This window comes from Carassius carassius, chromosome 28, assembly GCF_963082965.1.
Source record: "Carassius carassius chromosome 28, fCarCar2.1, whole genome shotgun sequence".
Taxonomy (NCBI): Eukaryota; Metazoa; Chordata; class Actinopteri; order Cypriniformes; family Cyprinidae; genus Carassius; species Carassius carassius.
Window position 1 is genome coordinate 8,584,380 of NC_081782.1, and position 20,006 is coordinate 8,604,385.

The 20,006-nt window shown below is 39.3% G+C and overlaps 2 protein-coding genes across 2 annotated transcripts; both read right to left on the reverse strand.

Annotated features, from left to right (window-relative positions):
* Positions 1–3,433: 3,433 nt before the first annotated feature.
* Positions 3,434–4,420, reverse strand: or30bt1 (odorant receptor family 30, subfamily BT, member 1). Its single transcript, XM_059515093.1, has one exon. It carries the CDS (start codon positions 4,418–4,420, stop codon positions 3,434–3,436), a length of 987 nt encoding a protein of 328 aa, XP_059371076.1.
* Positions 4,421–9,389: 4,969 nt separating this feature from the next.
* On the reverse strand, positions 9,390–10,403 carry LOC132107595 (olfactory receptor 52E4-like). The gene has a single exon (XM_059513700.1). It carries the CDS (start codon positions 10,374–10,376, stop codon positions 9,390–9,392), a length of 987 nt encoding a protein of 328 aa, XP_059369683.1. The 5' UTR covers positions 10,377–10,403.
* Between the last annotated feature and the right edge of the window lie 9,603 nt (positions 10,404–20,006).

The following is a 20,006-nucleotide window of genomic DNA, read 5'->3' on the forward strand; positions in this document are numbered from 1 at the left end:
TGCTTATCACTTATTTAAATTAATTAAATTGGGTCATCTCTTACATAAGTAGTGAACCGACAATAAAAAGTTTATTTTAAAAGTACAGAAAATCAAGATTTTGTACATAAAGCACTGTAAAACATTTTACAACACGTGGTAGGCCTCAGTGTAGCCAAATGTTCTACACATTCTCTATCTTCATGCCTACTTGTGTCTTGTAAGAAGTGGTCAAGTGCAAAAAACACACGTATATCAGGCCCATATGGATGCTTTGTTCTATTATATTCCTGCAGTAGAACAGGAACATGACAAATCAGTTAAACACACAGATACACACAAACAGGCCATATAAACAACAATAATTAGAAATGCCCTTTCACTGTTGGCGCTTGATCCTGGTTCCTGCAAGGCAAATTAACCGTGCATGCCTTTTCAAAATGTCAATAAGCTGAACGACAGTTTATGAGATTTCATAATACTGTTACTGTTTCAAAATGTTACACCAGGTATTTGTAATAACTTCTTTTTGCAACCTAATGGGCATTTTAGCCATATAAATTGTATTGTATTATATTGTATTGTATTGTATTGTATTATGTGTCCCTTGTAAACTTGTTTAGAATTTTTCATGTAAACATCCTTTATTCTTTTCTTTATCCTTTAGTCACTGTAAGCTACTCATATTCATTAGCTTTATGTTTTATTTGTGTATGTTTATTTATGGTAAACAGAAAGACATTATAACAGTAAGATATTTTAACAACAGTGAATTACACTTACACTTACTTAAATTTAGGGTGCTCCAAAGTAATCAAAACACATCAAAGTCACTATAGTCTTTGACCATATACAGTTAACATGTTGTTTTGTATTAATATGACATAACTATGCTGCCTCATTGTTACTTCAATTCAATTACTTCTCAGAAATGGGAAAAGTAATCATTGATCATTCTAACAAGACGCTGAATCAAAGAATTCAGTTTGTAAAATAGTTTGTAAAGAAAAAATAATTGTGAACAAAGCACACATAAACAAAGGCCTCTGCCAGAACAGGCCTAACAGGCTACGTCTACATAGGTCCACTGTGTTTGACCAAAAAACAATTAAAATGACTATAGAGATGTATATTTACTGTAATCAAACTAAATTAGAAAAATGACATTTGACCTTGAAGGGAGGAATGATGAGTGGGGTAGGTATACAGTAGCCTATGCATTGATGTTAACTTTCTCCAGTTTTATTATGCAACTATTATAAGCTACCTATTATGCCAAAAGATAAAACAAGTGAAAAAATGTGTAATTCTTCTTATTTTGTAAGGTCACAAAATCACTGCACTTTTTAATTATGTTTTGATCTACAGTACTCAAGGTGATGGGAGACTGGATTCTCCCAGGTGTCAGAGTTGTTTGTACATGGTCTCCTGTGATTTAACACATCAACACATAGTCATCTATTATGAGTGCTTAACAGCTTAAATTTGACAGAGTCATTCTGACACATAAACTCTTAATCTTTCGATCAAAGATTTTGCAACTCTTGCTAAAAGTTTTAAATTATATCAGTCATAAATGATTTATTTATCTCCAATAATAAAAGTTAGAATCAGAATACACATACATTAATCTTCTTATTCCTTATTTAGTTTAGCTGCAGTAGATATGTACTACATAAATGTGTTTTTGTCTCCAGATGTTGAATAGCCTACCTTTCATGGGTGAATGAATTAAAACAATTAATTATCTTAGATATCTCAAGATATTATCATTACAATCCATATGGAATAGTTAAGAATTAAGACTCTCATTGTGTGTTGTGTTGTGGTGTAGCAATATATAAGGTATTATGTGTATTAATAATATTTTGGAGGAATCAACTGTAGAGAGAGTCTGGATCTGAGAACAAATCTGCGTCATCGTTGTATTAAACACTGCTGTACTGTCACTGTCAGTCATCATGAGCCATATATTGAATGACTGGTGTCATTTCTGCACTTCTATTGAGGCTAGAAGAGTTCACAATTTTTTTAGGTAATATTTAAATTTTTAATTTCTCAGAATAGACAGAATAGAATAAAAAAAAAGGCCCACCACAAACTTGGGTGTCAAAAGGCCTCTAAGTAACACAGATAACCTGCTAATCTGTTGTAAAGCCAAAACATATCTTAAAGACGATGACAGAGACAAATTAATACACACAATTCCTTTAAATCTCCATCCGTTATTTACCACTAAGGTCTACAAATACATAGTTAAACTGTTTATATCAGTCAAACGTTTGGATACACTTACTTTATTATTATTATTATTTTCCAATATTTCCAATATTTTTTTTATGCTGGCTGTCAAAATCAAATCAAATAATAAGGAAGGGATAATCAGAACAAATACATTAAAGTTTAAGCACCAGAATTTAAATGAATATCCATCAATACATAAAAGGGTTGTGATTCTGTCATTGCTTTATTTGTGTCAATCAAAAATCACTTAGCTAAGTGTTTGTGGCTGTTTTGTTGGAATATTCTATTACTATAAATATTACATACAATATAATGCACTGATTCCCAATATGAAGAATTTTCTGTTTGACTCTTGGTACATCTCCTACAGTGCTTGTTTGGAAAACATGTTTTTTGTTTCAGTTCTATTCAAAAGTTTCACTCTTGTTGAACTTGCATAAGATCACTTCATTGCAATTTGATTGCCATTAAGGAATCATTCTATTGTCAACAATACGAGTATGGTTATAATTTTCTCTGTATTATGGATATTTACATCTGTTGACTTGGTTGAACAGTTTACATCTAGCACACAAAGGTTTCTACTGATCTTGATGTCCTTGATTAGCTGTTTCAGGTGTGTTTATGTTGGCCTAGAATTATACTCTGTGGAAAGCCCTTACTGTAAGTGGAGAAATTCTTCATCTTTCCTTGAGTACCTGAAATCTGTATGAAGATGGAGCCGTAAGAATTAAGGCTGGAATACTATATAGTGATCTGTCAGCGCATGCCAGTGTTGTGATGGAGACATGAGCACAGTAACAGTCTCAGTTTGTTTATATCTGACTTGTAAATTGTAAAGACAATGGCATAAATTACAGTGACAAAAATTACCATGTAGTTCTTAACATCACATTTTGCACAATGCACATCAGTTTAGTACAGCTATTGACTTGTCTTATAAATGTTGTTTCCGCTGGGAACAGATTTTTCATATACAGATTGTTTTAATCATATTTAATAGGTTTTTTTTTTTACTTTGTTTTTTGAAATATTGTTTAGGTAAAATATAGCAAGTTTGTAATTGTTTAAAAATTACAAAAATAAACTTTTGTGGATAAAACTGATTAAATCATATGTCTTCTCACAGTTACTATACTAATTTATTATGTTTACATCTAATACTATTTTGTTTTTGTTGTTTCTTCTAATGTATGACTGCTATATTAATTTACATACATACAGTGGATACATTCACCTTTGTTGGAATAAATAGGGGATTCATTGAAACTTTTATCTTTTTGAGTAAGGTTTCCTTCACGTCTTTTGTCCTCAAACAGTAAATGAGAGGGTTGATCATGGGTGGAAACAGACTATACATCATAATAATGACTAATCGCAAATCAGTGCTGAAGTTGATACCAATGTTGCTAGACAAATAAATAAAACACCTGGGTAGAAAATATAGAGCAATTATGATGAGCTGAGGACTGCAGGTGGAGAAAGACTTCAGCCTTCCTTGAGTGCTTGATATATGCAAAACTGCCACAATGATGGCACAGTAAGAGAAAACTATGAAGGCCAGGGGACCGAGCAACACAACCATAGCAATTACAAAGGCTGGAACTCCGTACAGTGCCCTGTTAGTGCATGCAAGTGATGTGATAGAAATGTGGTCACAGTAACAGTGTATAATTGTGTTTCCTGAACAGTAAGGCAGAGGGTAAGCCCTTAATGCCATCATTAAAGGGCACGTGTTTGTTAGCACCCATGCAGCCAGACAAAGACAGAAAATGTTCAACTTTGTGACTATATTAGGATATCTTAGGGGATTACATATGGCTACGTACCTGTCAAAGGCCATTATTGCCAGGATAACAGAACTGACTGAACCAAAATAGTGCACAAAATACATCTGAATAAAGCAACCAGTGAATGATATATTACCATCTTGGAACCAGTATCTAGAAATAATCTTTGGTAAGGTAGTGGTGCTGAATAATAAGTCACTTACAACCAGGTTTAAGATTATATAATACATAGGTTTATGAAGGCGTTTTTCTAGAGTAAAAAGTGCTATAAATATTCCGTTCCCCACTAAGATACACACATAGGCAAAAAGCAGCAGAGCAGCCACTGCACCATAGTATTCTGGCGGAAGCCCAGGAAAACCAACAATAAAAAAGTCCTTAACAAAGCTGATGTTTCCTGATGACATGATGATCTGATGGCTAAATGAAAAAGATGAAAAATTAGAACAGTGTACAACATTTTACAATATTACATTAATATTACAACATTTGGATCACAGAATCATAACAGGATTTTTGAGTGAACTGGAAAAGCATCTGATTTGATCTCTATACCAGTAAAATGATTTACTTACAATACACTGTATGTCTTTTTACGCTCTCCAAAAATATGTAAAAGTCGAAGATATTTAAGGCACATTTTTTCCCTCTTAATAAGGCGGGGAATTTTGTGGTTGGTCGGTGACACAATATACTTCTTGCATTTCTTATAGGCTACTAACTAGTGACCAAAGGGATGAACTAACGAACCCATTTTCTACTGCTTTTAATACACTGAAATGTTATTTCAATGACAAAGGTGGCTTTTACAAATATTTGCAGATGTTTTATTCAAAATATAATCAATTAAATGAAATTAACAAAATATGCTTGATTAAGTAAAGTCAAGTCAAGTCACCTTTATTTATATAGCGCTTTAAACAAAATACATTGCGTCAAAGCAACTGAACAACATTCATTAGGAAAACAGTGTGTCAATAATGCAAAATGATAGTTAAAGGCAGTTCATCATTGAATTCAGTTATGTCATCTCTGTTCAGTTAAATAGTGTCTGTGCATTTATTTGCAATCAAGTCAACGATATCGCTGTAGATGAAGTGACCCCAACTAAGCAAGCCAGAGGCGACAGCGGCAAGGAACCGAAACTCCATCGGTGACAGAATGGAGAAAAAAAACCTTGGGAGAAACCAGGCTCAGTTGGGGGCCAGTTCTCCTCTGACTAGACGAACCAGTAGTTCAATTCCAGGCTGCAGCAAAGTCAGATGGGTGACTGCAGTGACCCTCTGATCTGGATACAGACTGGCTCTGGTGGCTACGGTGACCTCGGAATAAGAGAGAAACAGACAAATATTAGCGTAGATGCCATTCTTCTAAAGTTGTAGCAAGTACATAGGGTGTTATGGGAAGTGTTTCCGGTTCCGGTTAACCTAATTAATGCAGCCTAAAAATCCTTTAACGGATTTGGATATTAAAAGCATATTAGTATGTTACGTGTAAACCAGGTTAAAGAGATGGGTCTTTAATCTAGATTAAAACAAATGCTTGATTAAAAATGTATACAAATTGAAATAATGTTTTGGTAAAACTATAAAATATAAACGACAATAGGTAGACACCTGGTATTCTGTGTATTAAAAATGGTTAGCTTTTTTTTTTTTTATCTTGAGTTGCATGTGTTTGTGTAATCTGTAAATCACGCTTAGAGGTAAGAAGTTATCATTTGAAAACAGGATAATGAAAGAAACTAATTAACCTTGTGTATACTTTATGTAGAATATGTGGTCAAGTAAACCTGTACATTTACTTCAAGACAAGCTGTACTTTTCGAGTGATTGGTGTAAAGAAAACGGATACATTATTCCATCTTACTACACTGACAGTAGGACTCAGTTCTAACACTTATTTGAATTATCTCCCTGAAAATTATTTGTTCAAATCTCCCCTGGAATTATTTGGAAGTCTCTAGGCCACTGGTCTCAAACTCAATTCCTGGAGGGCCACAGCTCTGCACAGTTTAGCTCCAACCCTAATCAAACACACCTGATCCAGCTAATCAAACTCTTCAGGATTACTAGAAACTTCCAAGCAGGTGTGACTTGGAGCTGGTTGGAGCTAAACTGAGCTAAACTGAGAGCTGTGGCCCTCCAGGAATTGAGTTTGAGACCACTGCTCTAGGCCAATTATACCACAAATTGTTTAATCATTTAATAATTAAGCACAGTTGGGGGAAGTCACATTGCCCAGTGTTTGGAGAGGTGCACTTCAGGCTATGCTGTAGCCATGGCATAGGTCCGACGCAGAAGTATAAATCAGCCATAAGAAGTGGAGCAAATGATGGTAATTACAAGTCACACCTGAACCAAATGACATAATCAGATACAGATGGGAAACTAGGACAGAGAACATGTAGGAACAAAAATACAACTGCAAGTCCATGCCTGTAACATTGCCCCCCTCCTGGATGCCACAACCTTGCAAAACAGGAAACAAAGGAGGGGGTCTTAGGAGGAGAACAAAGGAGAGGGGTGACAAGGGATGGCAATGGGATGGTAGAAAGGCAGACTGACAATACAGGTGGAAGCAGAGGATGTATCCCTAAGAGGAGGATGAAGAATGGAGTTCAGAGTGGAGACCATGGAGGGAGGAGCCAAGATGGAGACATGAGGGACTTGGAGCAAGAGGAGCCAGATGTTGACCCAGGCTACAGCCATGAAGGCGACCCATGGTGGAGCCGACGGAGGTAGGAGCAATGGTGGAGGAAGGACTAACAACTCCAGGGGGGACAACCGGCGGCAGCAGAGCAGGTAGTGGTGGAGCCCAAGGTGGATACAGAGAGCCGTTGAGCCAAGGAGGAGCAGATGGCTCTGGTGACCAAGGTGGAGACGGGGATCCCAGAGAGATGAGGGAGCCCAGTGGAGCTGGTGGACTGACGGGCCATGGTGGAGATAAGGGAGCTAGAAGTCATGGTGGTGCCGCTGGGTCGCGGACCTCCATTGTCATAACAGGACAGACTGGTAATTCAAGACAGGCTGACAGTTCAGGAGAGACAGGGAGTTCAATAATTGTTTTTTATGGCCGTAACAGGACAGGCAGATGATGGGTGACAGAAAAAAATTCTACCAAGTCCTTTTCCAAGTCCAGCCTCAGCTCACCCTCATCGTTACTACAGTGCTTCCCTCCACGCATTTGGGCTCCACTGTGATATTTTCAGCAGCAGACTTCATTGCCGGCTCATGCACCTGATCATATGTCATGTGAGGCTGTAGTTCCGGGGCAATCCACAGCTCTGTCACTCCTTTCAGCGATGGCTCGTCAGTCACAGCAGTTGCTGGCTCTCCGTCTGTGGTGGGTTCTGGCTGTAGCTCCACACAGGGGCGGCAGTGGCTCAGGGGTTCATGTAGGTTGTCTACAAACCGGAAGGTTGGTAGTTCAATCTCTGGCTCCACCTGACCAAGTGTCGAGGTGTCCTTAAGCAAGACATCTAACCCCAGCTGCTCCCGATGAGCTGGATGGCGCCTTGCATGGCTGACATCGACGTCGGTGTGTGAGTGAGTGAGTGGATGGGTGAATGTGAGGCAATTTGTAAAGCGCTTCGGATGACCATGGGGTCTGTTGAAAACGCTATATAAATGCAGTCCATTTACCATTTACCACACATTAGGGTGGAGTTTGGCTGGGTTGTGGTTTAGATGTTGGGCTGGTGTTGTCATCCGTGATGTCCACTGTCAGCGGCAATTCACAGCACACCAGTACCCACTCAGTAAAGGACAGGAAACTAGATCATAGAACACGTGGGAACAAAAACACATCTACAAGTCCATGACTTTGACAACAGGCAATTGTTAGGCAATTAATTTCCAGTTTACGATGTAATATGCAATGAGAAAGGTAAGAAGAGCAAATTCAGCCAAAAGTGGACTCAAACCCTCGTTGATCACATCATTCGAGCATTACTCTCTGACCTAAGCCACTGCTGATTGTAACTACCATTTTCCAACGAGATAAATTGAGCATGACACAAGTGTGTTTATTCTCAGCATTTTGGTTTGAGTTTTTTTTTTATTCTGGAAACATTATGACTTTATTCTCAGCAATTTATTTATAATGTTTTTGCAAAATTTAATATTTTTTTTCTAGAAACAGAAACAAAAATAGTTTTTAATGAGTTTATTTTCAGTATAGTATATTAGTATATTTAGAGTATATTTTATTTTAATTCAGTATTTTTTAATAAAATTTAGCAAGTTCAATCTTGCATTGTAATGACTTTAATCTCAAAGTTTTATTTTTTATTATTGCTCAACCCTAACCCTCTTCCTTAATATTTAAATTCAGTAAACATTTTATGAAAGCCATATCAGGTACTTGCCTTAAAGGACAGGTTTATGATGTGTGTAGTAATAGATCACACTTATATTAGGTTACTTTTAGCATTACCCTGGAGTTAGTTCATTTTCCATCCATGCAGCTATACTGTATGTGCACGCAAGTTTTGCTATGCCTGAATAGAGTAACGCTACAGTGTCCTTTGACTTTTCCAGCTTCTAAGCTGGCTTTCTGCTATAGTGATGCCACGTGCATTTATTGATTGGATGATTTATTGTTAGATTTCTAATCAGTAGGGGTTGAGACCAGAGACCAGGGCAAAAGTGCATAGGGCCCAGAGGCTTAAAGGGGGCCTGATACTTTGCAGTGCTAATTTTAGAGAGGTAGCCCCTAAATAAATGAGATAATAGCAAAAATTAAGAAATTAAGATTTTATATGTGTATACGTATTTATGTATTCTTTATCAATAAATGGTATTACCTTAAGCTTGCATCAATAAATTGATATCGTATGTTACTTCTTATCATGTTTAGCTTTTATTCTTTATTGTACAGTAAATACAGAAATAGCAAAAAGTTGAGACATAGCAACAGAGAGACAATAAAAAGAACCTTATCAGCAGATCTCAGACATACTCATGTGAAAATGGATCCTTGGTTTGCATTATATGAATGATATAAACATGATATGAACAAAAATGACATTTAACAGCATTTGGGTGGATGAAACCTTAGGGTTACATTAAATATTTCAGTGTAATACAAACCGCTCAGAAAAAAAAATCAAATAGCTTGTACAATTTTCAGTCTATTTTGTTGTTTTGTCTTGGGGTCCGTAATTAAGAACACAGTACAAAATGCATATTGCTGCTGTTCCCCAACACACATCACGTCTCAAACGCCCACATGTTCGGAATGTAGCAGAGTGAATTTAACTATTTCTACACATTTAATTTCCACATAATGATTCTAGAAACATTTATGAAAAAATATATTTCATTTTTCAAATAGGTAATTTAATTCCGAATGATGGAAGAACACAAACAATCATTACCGTTGTTTTGAAAAGTTCTTTCTAATTGGCAAAATTCTTTTTTTAAGCAGTTTTTGAATTAAGACTCTGATTTCAGCTGTGTTTAAAACATAAATAATGGGATTTAACATTGGTGGAAGAGACAATGAAAGAGATCCACTGATGACTCTGGCATTGGTGGTGAGAGAAGTAACTAATGAAGCAATAAAAATGCATATGACAGGAAGAAAGAAAGAGACGACCAGCAAAAGGTGAGATACGCACGTCTTTAGTGCTTTTAAACGTGCTTCCCAAGTTGTAATTTTACTTAAGGCAAAAACAATGCCCATATATGACAGGACTATAATGAACAATGGTGCTACAAGGAACAAAAATACGATGAGGTTTGTTAAGAACATATTAATGCTGTTGTCATTGCATGCCATCCCCAACACTGCTCCATAATCACAATAATAACTCTCTACCACATTAGATTTACAGAATGAAAGTTGTGTCATCAAAGATGCTGCCAGGGCCACCAGAGAAGTATTAAATGCCCATATTATTACAAACACTAAAGACATGAAAGTATTATTCACTATGGCATGATACCTTAATGGCAAACAAATTGCAATGTAGCGATCAAATGCCAGAACAACAAGAGTGGCACTTTGCAGAGTAACAAAGAGGTTCACAAAAAACATGTTAGCCAAGCAAGCATTGTAGGTCATGTACTGTGAGTCAGAAAAAAAAATCTTCATCGTGTTAGGAATCCATGCATTAGTTTCACCAAGGTCAGCCAAGGCCAAGTTAAACACACCGATGTATTTTGGACTGTGCAAACTTCGTTCCAGAGCAATAATGAGGAGGACTGCAGAGTTCCCAATTACAGCAATAAAATATGTGACACACAAGAACATATAGTAATAACTCCTGTATGGTATACCTGAAAGTCCAGTGATGAAAAAGTATTCTGGACGAACAATAGACATATTCTGGACAAAACTTGCATTTAAAAAACTCATGGCAGCTCTGTGCTTGATGATTTGAAAATAGAAATTACCATCAAGACAAACAAAATTTAGCAAATTCACAAAATTGTCATCTTACTTTTCTATCAACTATTTTCAAATGCTGCAAGTATACCTTTTTATAAAGTTTCTGCATAATATTTCAATCACAAACCTGTATACATTAAGTTTTAGAGCGAGAGCACACAATGACTGTGAAGGTCTAAACACCTGTGAGCTGCTTTGAATATTACTCAGCTGTAAATGCTCGTCCTTGTTTTCTTGTTACAAAGATCATTGGACATTTGCGTCATTGAATCCAAATATATCTTCTGATTCATCTCTTGAGAGATTTCAGACAACACTGATGTAATACTATGCTGAAGTTAATGATCTGGCCACTGCTTTAGTTTTGATAGAATTTTTTATTTCACTAGTCTGCAAACAGGCCTCAGAGTTGCCCTTTGTGTTCTTAGTAACACACAGATATAGTTAATGTTAAGTCTATAATGTGACACTAGCAGCTGCAGTACAGCTTACTAGCTTGTCCATGCATTGGGCTTTACAGCAAGAGGTGGAAATGGCTGTGATCCACTGATGGGACAATTCAAATATGCATACCCCTATGTAATAACCAGTGTTGGGCTCATTAGTCAAAAATATAATTCAATATGCACTACTCTTTTAAAAAATTATTATTACTTCAAATTTTATTTTACTACTATCAGGGAGTGATCAGTGCACTATTACTTTTCCATTACACCCCACAAAACTGGTAGGCCTAATTGTGTCTTTCTCCCCAAAATTTCGACTCTACAGTACATCTACGCCTCATTGTGAATGTCAAGGTATGTTTACATGATTACATCATATTTAGAAGTCAGAATCATTATTGGTATTTATTTTCCACTAAATTATGTCATCTGACGGCCATTAGTGGTTTTCAGAGCTCCCTCTGTGAAATCTCCCTGTGATTTCACATCCCAGATTTGTTGTGTTATGATTTGTACATGTTATGAAGATGATTGGCTGCATATACTTCACTCACATCACATGATCATTATTCCCTCCCTATCTAGATGATGAATATCATCTGACATTCTGCGTTATGTCTCAGTAACACAATACTTGTGTCCCAATTCAGTATTTGCATCCTTTGATCCTTCCAAGGCCAAGTACAACCACTTCTCCACTTTCACCGTGGAGTTCAGTCCGGCGCCATCCATGTGGTTCCTGCAAGCCCGCCGGCTGCTCCTCCGTCGAATATGCCGGTGTTCTAACATATAATGCTACCTATCAAAACTGTATTTATCCTACTGTAAGGGTAAATTTAGGGCTGGGGAAGGTGTACATGTTAATAAAGCCTCACACCTTATTAAAATCATGCTGGAAGAAAAATCTGATAAGTAGCACTTTTCACATTTTAATTATGCTACCATCTGTTTTAAGGGGAGGTAGCAAAATCTGACGGTAGCACAAATTATCAGAACACCTTCCATTTGTCACTCAAGCCTGCTGGGTGTGATGGTGTGTGTTTCATTGTGAAAGTGAAACTACTTTGTTTGGCCTTCCAAAAGAGGACACAACCAGAAATCAGTGGTTAAGTTGTTTTTACAACACTGTTCCAGAACAGTTCAACCCAAATATTCAGATGGGTGCAACGTATTTTATGGAGGACTGTTTTCTGAACCTGCAGAGTATCCTACAATGTGTCTTTACACAAAGGCTGTTTTTATAAAGTAGGGCAGTTCCAACTTTGCAAGAACAGGCGCTTCTGACTCACAGCCTGTATGTGACAGTGGGGTGAAGGAAGGAGTGGAAACAATAGCGATTTAGATTATTTAATGAAAATAAATAAACAAACAGGAAAAAGACAATGATGCTGGGAAGACGACAATCCAAGATGGTGGTGAGGTGGTGAGGAATCCGGATGGTGACGGTGAGAAGGCAGCAGGAGAGGATGGCACAGGAACTGCGGGGAATAGAGCCGAAGGTAAGTATTTGTGGCTGAGTGGAAGTGCGTAGAGTGGATGAGGTTCCGGGAAAACACGAACATCCAAAACGCAGACAACACTGAAGCTAAACAAACCGGGTAAGCGACATTAAACAACGTTCTCACAAACACAAGACGTGAGACAAGCCAATATATAGGGAATGAGTAATGAGTGACAGCTGCTGCTGATGACAATTAACAGAGACGCCCACAAACTAATCAGTGCAGACGCGAAACACACAGACTTCACCACAAAGTGCAAATACCCAGAGATCACGGTTACCAACCGTGACAGCAACCCCCCTCTAAGAGCTCCTATAGGAGTTCCAAGAAGGGCCTATCTGCTGATTGTATTCATCAATAAGGGAGTGATCCAATATGTCCCTAGCAGGTACCCAACTCCTCTCCTCCGGACCGTAACCTTCCCAGTCCACCAGGTACTTGAATCCTCTTCCCCTCCATCTCGAGTCCAGAATACGATTAACTGAATAAGTCGGTTCCCCATCTACGAGACGCGGCGGCAGGGGAACCGGAGTAGGCGGATTAATACGTGCATAAAACACGGGTTTCATTTTGGACACATGAAAAGCGGGATGTATCCTCCTATACGCTGGAGGTAGTTTGAGGCGGACTGTCAACGGACTAATGATTTTGGTGATAGTAAACAGGCCAATAAATTTGGGAGCTAATTTATTAGAAACGGAACGCAGAGGAATGTTACTGGTAGAAAGCCACACCTTTTGACCCACGATGTAAACGGGAGGCTTTGACCGGTGGTGATCAGCCTTGGCCTTAGTGCGCTCCCTCACCCGGAGCAGAGTCTCGCGGGCTCTGGTCCAGGTGCGGTGGCACCTCTGGACAAATGCGTGAGCGAAGGGGACCGCGACTTCAGATTCCAAACTGGGAAAAACTGGTGGCTGGTAACCTAAACTGCACTGAAATGGAGAAAGCCGTAGCTGACACTGGCAACGAATTGTGGGTGTACTCCACCATAGAGAGTTGTTGACTCCAGGAAGAAGGATTCTTGGAGACCAAACATTGCAACGTCCTCTCTAAATCTTGGTTGGCTCGCTCAGATCGTCCGTTTCTTTTGGAATGATAACTCGAAGACAAGCTAACTGACGCTCCTAGCAATTTACAAAACTCTTTCCAAAATTTGGATATGAATTGAGATCCCCTGTCAGAAACCACGTCTACCGGGAGGCCATGAAGCCGAAAGACGTGATCTAGGACAGTGACCGCTGTCTCCTTGGCTGTAGGTAATTTGGGCAAGGGAATGAAATGTGTCGCCTTCGAGAATTGGTCCACTACGGTCAAAACGACCATCATGCCATTAGAGGGTGGGAGGGCGGTAACAAAATCTAGTGCGATGTGGGACCAGGGTCTCGAAGGGACAGACAGCGGCTGAAGAAGCCCATCAGGAGGCCGGTTAGATGACTTACCACTGGCACAAACTGAGCAAGCCAAAACAAAATCGCAGACGTCACGAGCCATGCGTGGCCACCAGAATCATTGTTTAACCAACCCATTAGTTCTACTTATCCCTGGGTGACAAGCTACATTAGAACAATGACCCCACTGGACAACCTCGGACCTTAACTCCTCCTGCACAAATAAACGGTTCGGTGGACAACCGGACGAAGGCATTACCCCTTGTAAGGCCGTCTTGACCTTCGACTGGACCTCCCATACGAGTGCAGAGACCATTAACTTCTCAGGTAAAATACACTCGGGAGTCACCGGGCGGGCGGAGGGATCAAAAAGACGTGATAAATAGACGGGTTTGACATTTTTGGAACCCGGGCGGTACGATCAAGTAAACTCAAAGCGACCGAAAAAAGTGCCCACCAAGCCTGCCTGGAATTGAGTCTTTTGGCAGTTCTAATGTACTCTAAATTCTTATGATCGGTCCAAATAATAAAAGGTACCCCTGAACCCTCCAGCCAGTGACGCCACTCCTCTAACGCTAATTTGACGGCCAACAACTCTCTATTGCCAATGTCATAATTACGTTCAGCAGGAGAAAATCGATGAGAGAAAAACGCGCAAGGATGTACCTTATCGTCCGAAGCAGCATGTTGGGAAAACACTGCTCCTACCACCACCTCTGACGCGTCGACCTCCACCATGAACTGCTGTGAGGGATCAGGGGCCACAAGGATGGGAGCTGAAACGAAGTGGCTTTTGAGGTTAGTGAACGCAGCCTCAGCTGCATCCGACCACCTGAACGGAGTACTGGGAGAGGTCAAGGCTGTCAGAGGTGAGGCTAGTTGGCTGAAATTGCGAATGAAACGCAGATAGAAATTGGCGAACCCCAGAAACCGCTGTAGGGCCTTACGGGAATCTGGAGATGGCCAATCTGTCACAGCCTTAACCTTGTCAGGGTCCATACATAATCCCTCGGATGAGAAGATATATCTTAGGAAAGGGACAGACTATGCATGGAATACTCATTTCTCTGCCTTGACAAAAAGCCCATTCTCAAGTAACCTCTGGAGCACTCGTCTGACGTGTTGAACGTGTTCCTGGAGAGATGAAGAAAAAATCTGTATGTCATCCAGGTAAACATATATAAACTATTTGTTTTCCATTCATCCCCCTTCCTGATGCGAACCAAATGATAAGCATTACGTTAATCCAATTTTGTGAATACGGATGCTCCCTGCAACCTCTCGAAAGCTGAAGACATAAATGGTAAAGGATAGGTGTTCTTTATCGTGATGTTGTTCAGCTCTCGGTAATCAATGCAAGGTCGCAGAGAACCATCCTTCTTACCCACAAAAAAGAATCCCGCCCCTGCTGGAGAAGAGGAAGGACGGATGAACCCAGATGCTAAGGAATCAGAAATGTTTTTTTCCATGGCCTCCCTCTCAGGAATCGAAAGAGAGTATAACTTGCCCTTAGGCAGAGACTTACCTGACACTAAATCTATGGCACAGTCGTAGGGACGATGCAGAGGAAGAGAAGCAGCACGGGACTTTCTGAACACTTCCTTCAGGTCCAGATACTCTACGGGCACGTTTGGCAAAACCATGTTCTCCTTCTGAAAAACAGAAACAGGGAAAACAGGACAAGCAGAAACCAGACAAGACTCATGACAATTTTCACTCCACAATGTGACTGTGTTGGAACCCCATTCCACTCGTGGATTATGTTTAGTTAACCAGGGTTGACCTAACACAGTTGGAGCAACAGGGGAGTCCATAAGAAAAAAAGGATATGGTTTCGCTATGATTTCCAGAAGTGAGTAGTGTGATGGGTTCTGTGTGGTGTGTGACATGAGGCAGTATCTTGGCTGTTGAGTGCGGTGACATGGATGGGGAGAGACACAGGTAGGACAGGAATGTTCAGGTGATGTGCAAGGGAAGAATCAATTAAGTTACCTTCGGCTCCGGAGTCCAGAAGGGCGTGACATTCATGAGAGTGATTCTTCCACCGCAGTTTCACCGGAAGGAGGGTCGATGATGTTGTTGAGGACTTCCCAGTGGAGATCCCACCCGATAGTAGCCTCAAGTTTACTACCGGGCTGGCTCTTTTACCGGGCATGAGTAGATGTTGTGTTCAGAGCCTCCACAGTATAAACATAGTCCTTGGGATCTCCGCCGTTCCCTCTCCCTCCGGGACAGCCGTGCTCTACCCACCTGCATGGGCTCGTGGTCGTCGACGGGACCGACCGCGTTCTCTCGACTCGAGCTTCCCCTAGCTGGAGAGATGGTATGACGCGTTGGACTAGGCTGGCGACCCAGACGGTTAATCTGTGCATCAACTCGTAAGGCCAAATCGATTAATCCGTTAAGTGTGGGGGGCAGCTCGAGGAGGTAGATCTCCTTTTGAACACGGTCGGATAACCCATGCAGGAATCTGCTGGGTGAACTCGGACACCTGTGACACCAGCGCTTGGACAGCGCGTCCGGTGTTCGAGATGCTCTCCTGCTGCTGATCCATTCGTTTCACACTGTGATGCATAAAGTCCGTGAGGGTGTTGGTGCTCGCTGCTTCCATGTGGGTGAGATCGTTCTGTGACGGTGGGGTGAAGGAAGGACTGGAAACAATAGCGATCTAGATGATTTAATGAAAATAAATAAACAAACAGGATAAAGACAATGATGCTGGGAAGATGACAATCCAAGATGGTGGTGAGGTTGTGAGGAATCCGGATGGTGACGGTGAGAAGGCAGCAGGAGAGGATGGCACAGGAACTGCGGGGAATAGAGCTGAAGGTAAGTATTTGTGGCTGAGTGGAAGTGCGTAGAGTGGATGAGGTTCCAGGAAAACATGAACATCCAAAACGCAGACAACACTGAAGCCAAATAAACCAGGTAAGCGACATTTTTTTCTCTCTAAAAAGCTTTCTTCCAATTCTTGAAACCAGATGAAGCAAATGATTGTTATGTATTTTTCATAAGGGAAGATACTTGTGTTTTAAGAGCTTTACTACAATAAAAACACTTTATGATAAATTTGGGATCGAGGTGGTTTGGTTTTGTTGCCGAGAAATGTTGATCAGGGTCTGCAAATTCTTCCCTGTTTATCAAATCAGTTCTCTCTTCTCTTCAGTTCTCACATGCTTCCTCACTTTTTCCCTCATCTCCCTCACTCTCTTCCTCTTTTTCCCTCCCTTCCTCACATATGACTGACACTTCCTCACAAACATCCTAAAAACAACAGATATAAATAGCATTAGGGGTCAGGGATCACTCATTTATTGACTCATTTACCATTTCCATAGTAAAACAACTTCAGAAATTTTTCATTAGATGTACATTTAGAAACCCATAAATAGCCTACAATACAGTGATTAATACTATTGGAACACACAGACTTTCTACATAAAACTAATTTTATTTAACAGTTTGAACATAAAATAGAAAATGTTATCTTTTTCTAGCGATTATTACACAGATCCTATTTAAACTGAGCTGACCTAGACAATAAAGTCTCTGCATTCAATAATAAAATGCCTTTACCTGGAAATTGAGTGTTTAAGCTTGTCATTATAAATTGCTCTTGCACTCTTGTTCAGTGCTTTGACACAATCTGTATAATTAAAAGCACTATATAAATAAAGGTGATTGATAGTTGATCTTTTGTTTAATGGAATTAAATTGATGTGTAATTCCTTAAAATATTGGCAAGCAGTTCCAAATAAGAAAACACAGCCTTAAAATAGTCAATCTGCTTTTAGGGTTTTTTTTTTTTTGTTTTTTTTTTTTTTTTTTTACAAATCTCACCTGTACAAATTCTGGAGAGGTTCAGCAACTGTCCCCTCTCTCTGTCAGTGACTTCACAGCCTGCCTTTCCTACAGACCAGTTAGGACATAAAGTAGCAGTAATTAATTAAAAGAATAACATTTGACGAAGTATTTTAAGATAATTGGTGCAAAACAAATCTGATTTATTGTGAAAGGATAATTCTACTCCGCGAGCAGCACGTAGGCAACAAAAGACAGCAGAAACCAATAATTTGTTACGTCTCATTTAGCAGACGCTTTTATCCAAAGCGACAAGTAGGAGAGCATTTTACCCACTGAATCCGGCGTAACGTGACGAGGTCCACATGGGTTCTGTTGTCTTTTGACGTTACAGTAGGTTAAAGTCCACATGAAATCAAAATTGACTATATTTACTTTGTTCGCCTAAATTGATCGTTTTGTGCTGAACAATTCATCCATGCAAGTCAATCCACACAAAAAAAATTTTTGGCTTCATAATCTTTAATCAAAATCTGAAAATGCCCCTCCCGTAGGCTTGAGGAATTTGGTGTCTGCTTAATCCGTAACCACGCCCCTCCAAATGACAGTAGACAGGCTGCCTGTGTGTTTGCGAGCATTGACAGTGCGTGAAAGGAGAGATGGCGAGGAGGTGCATTTTTGGTTGTGGAACTCACGGAACACTTTTCCCTTTCCCTAAAATTCCCTCGTTACGGTCCAGATGGCTCGATTTTTTACATTTCGAGGAAGGAGGGATAACAGAGTGGTCACGGATGTGCTCGAAGCACTTCACGCGCAAATGCTTCAAAAATTCCTCCATTTTTTGAATTAAACACCTACTTATCTAGATCCAATCAGGTGCTAGTTGGAAAATAAGCCACGCCCACTGTTTTCCTCATTTATTATTCTGTTTCTCTCGGAAATACGTCACAACACTGGAGAAAAGTCGTTTGCAACTTCCCTTTCACGGGGACTTTAAATCATAACATGAAAACTTTATCGTGTGATTCGAGACGTCGCGACATACTGTAACATACTTACAGTGTGTGTTTGAAAAAAGGATGTAATCATCCACTGCTTTTTTTCTGGGGTGCATTTTATTCCAGGTGGCCTTATAGCAAAGTGAACGAAAATTTACAAGATCGACAAGAGATTTGAAGCTCATAGCAGACGCGCCTAAGATTTAATTTGTGGTGGCAAGTGGTGTCCCTCTACTTTAAAACAGTTTAAATAAACTTTAAATACCATTAAAGAAATTGTTGTTGCATTTTTGTATTCTGTAGGATAAAAACAATTTTTGCACTATTAATAATAACATTTTTGTATTAAAATACATATTTTATTGAGTTTGAGAGATTACTTTTGTATCAAAATATGCATGTTCCAGCCATATCTCAGAGAGATTTCATAGAATGTAATGGCAACAATATAACATTTTTAACACAAATAAAGTGGTTATATTGTGAATATAGATTTAATTCAACATGTACAATTCTATTAAATTGTTTTTAAAAATACATATTTTGTAATATTTAAGAAAAAAGTAGTGTCCCCCAAATTCATGTCTGTGGTGTTACATCAATGGACGTCGTCCCTTTAAGAAAAGGGGGAAATCTATTTGGACTACTTCCTGTGTGTAAAGGCCATTGCAGGTGCTGGTTGATCTGAGGGGTGCATGGTGAGTTCATTCTTTCTTATTAATTTTCTTAAAGTTAGCTAAATTCCTGACAATTTCATGTGTCTCACTTAATCACATAATTGTATCTCTCTTGTCAGGTATGGCAAGATTAACTGCTGCTGAAAAGCAGCGTCTTTATAGACAGCGCAGAGATGCAAACCCAGTTCGAAGAGCAGAGTTCCTTTAAAAGAAACAACAGACCTATTTAAAAAACATTCAGTGCAAAAAAAGACTGAGAATAGGAGATCTCCCAGAGAGGGGAAAAAGAGCAGCAAGGAAGCACTGGAGAATGTATAAAGCAGAGTACAGAGCAAGAAAGCACAGAGAGTCACAACAGGGCACCTTGACTCCACCAGACACACCATTAAGTTCAGATAGTCCAAGGAGGATACCCAGCACATCCAGGTTAGGTTTTAGGACAAATAAAAGGGATTGTTACTGTAAATCATATTTTGTATGTAAATAATTCAAATTATACTTAACCATTTGTAAGTGATGGCTTGTAACTTGTATTTTGATGTATTTCAGGCAAACAATCCATGAAAAAAAGAAAATGCACAGAGAGAGAAGGCAATGTTACCGACAACTGAAAAAACTGCAACATAAACTTGAAATGGAGAAAAAAAGCTGCAAAGTACAAAACAAAATGTGCCCGTCTAAAGAAGAAAATGCTGAAAAAGAATCCTCATAGCCCTCACTGTGAGAAACATTGTTTATGTAGTGTTTTAATAATTTTTTTATTCAGTTTTTCTCTAAATGTTCTT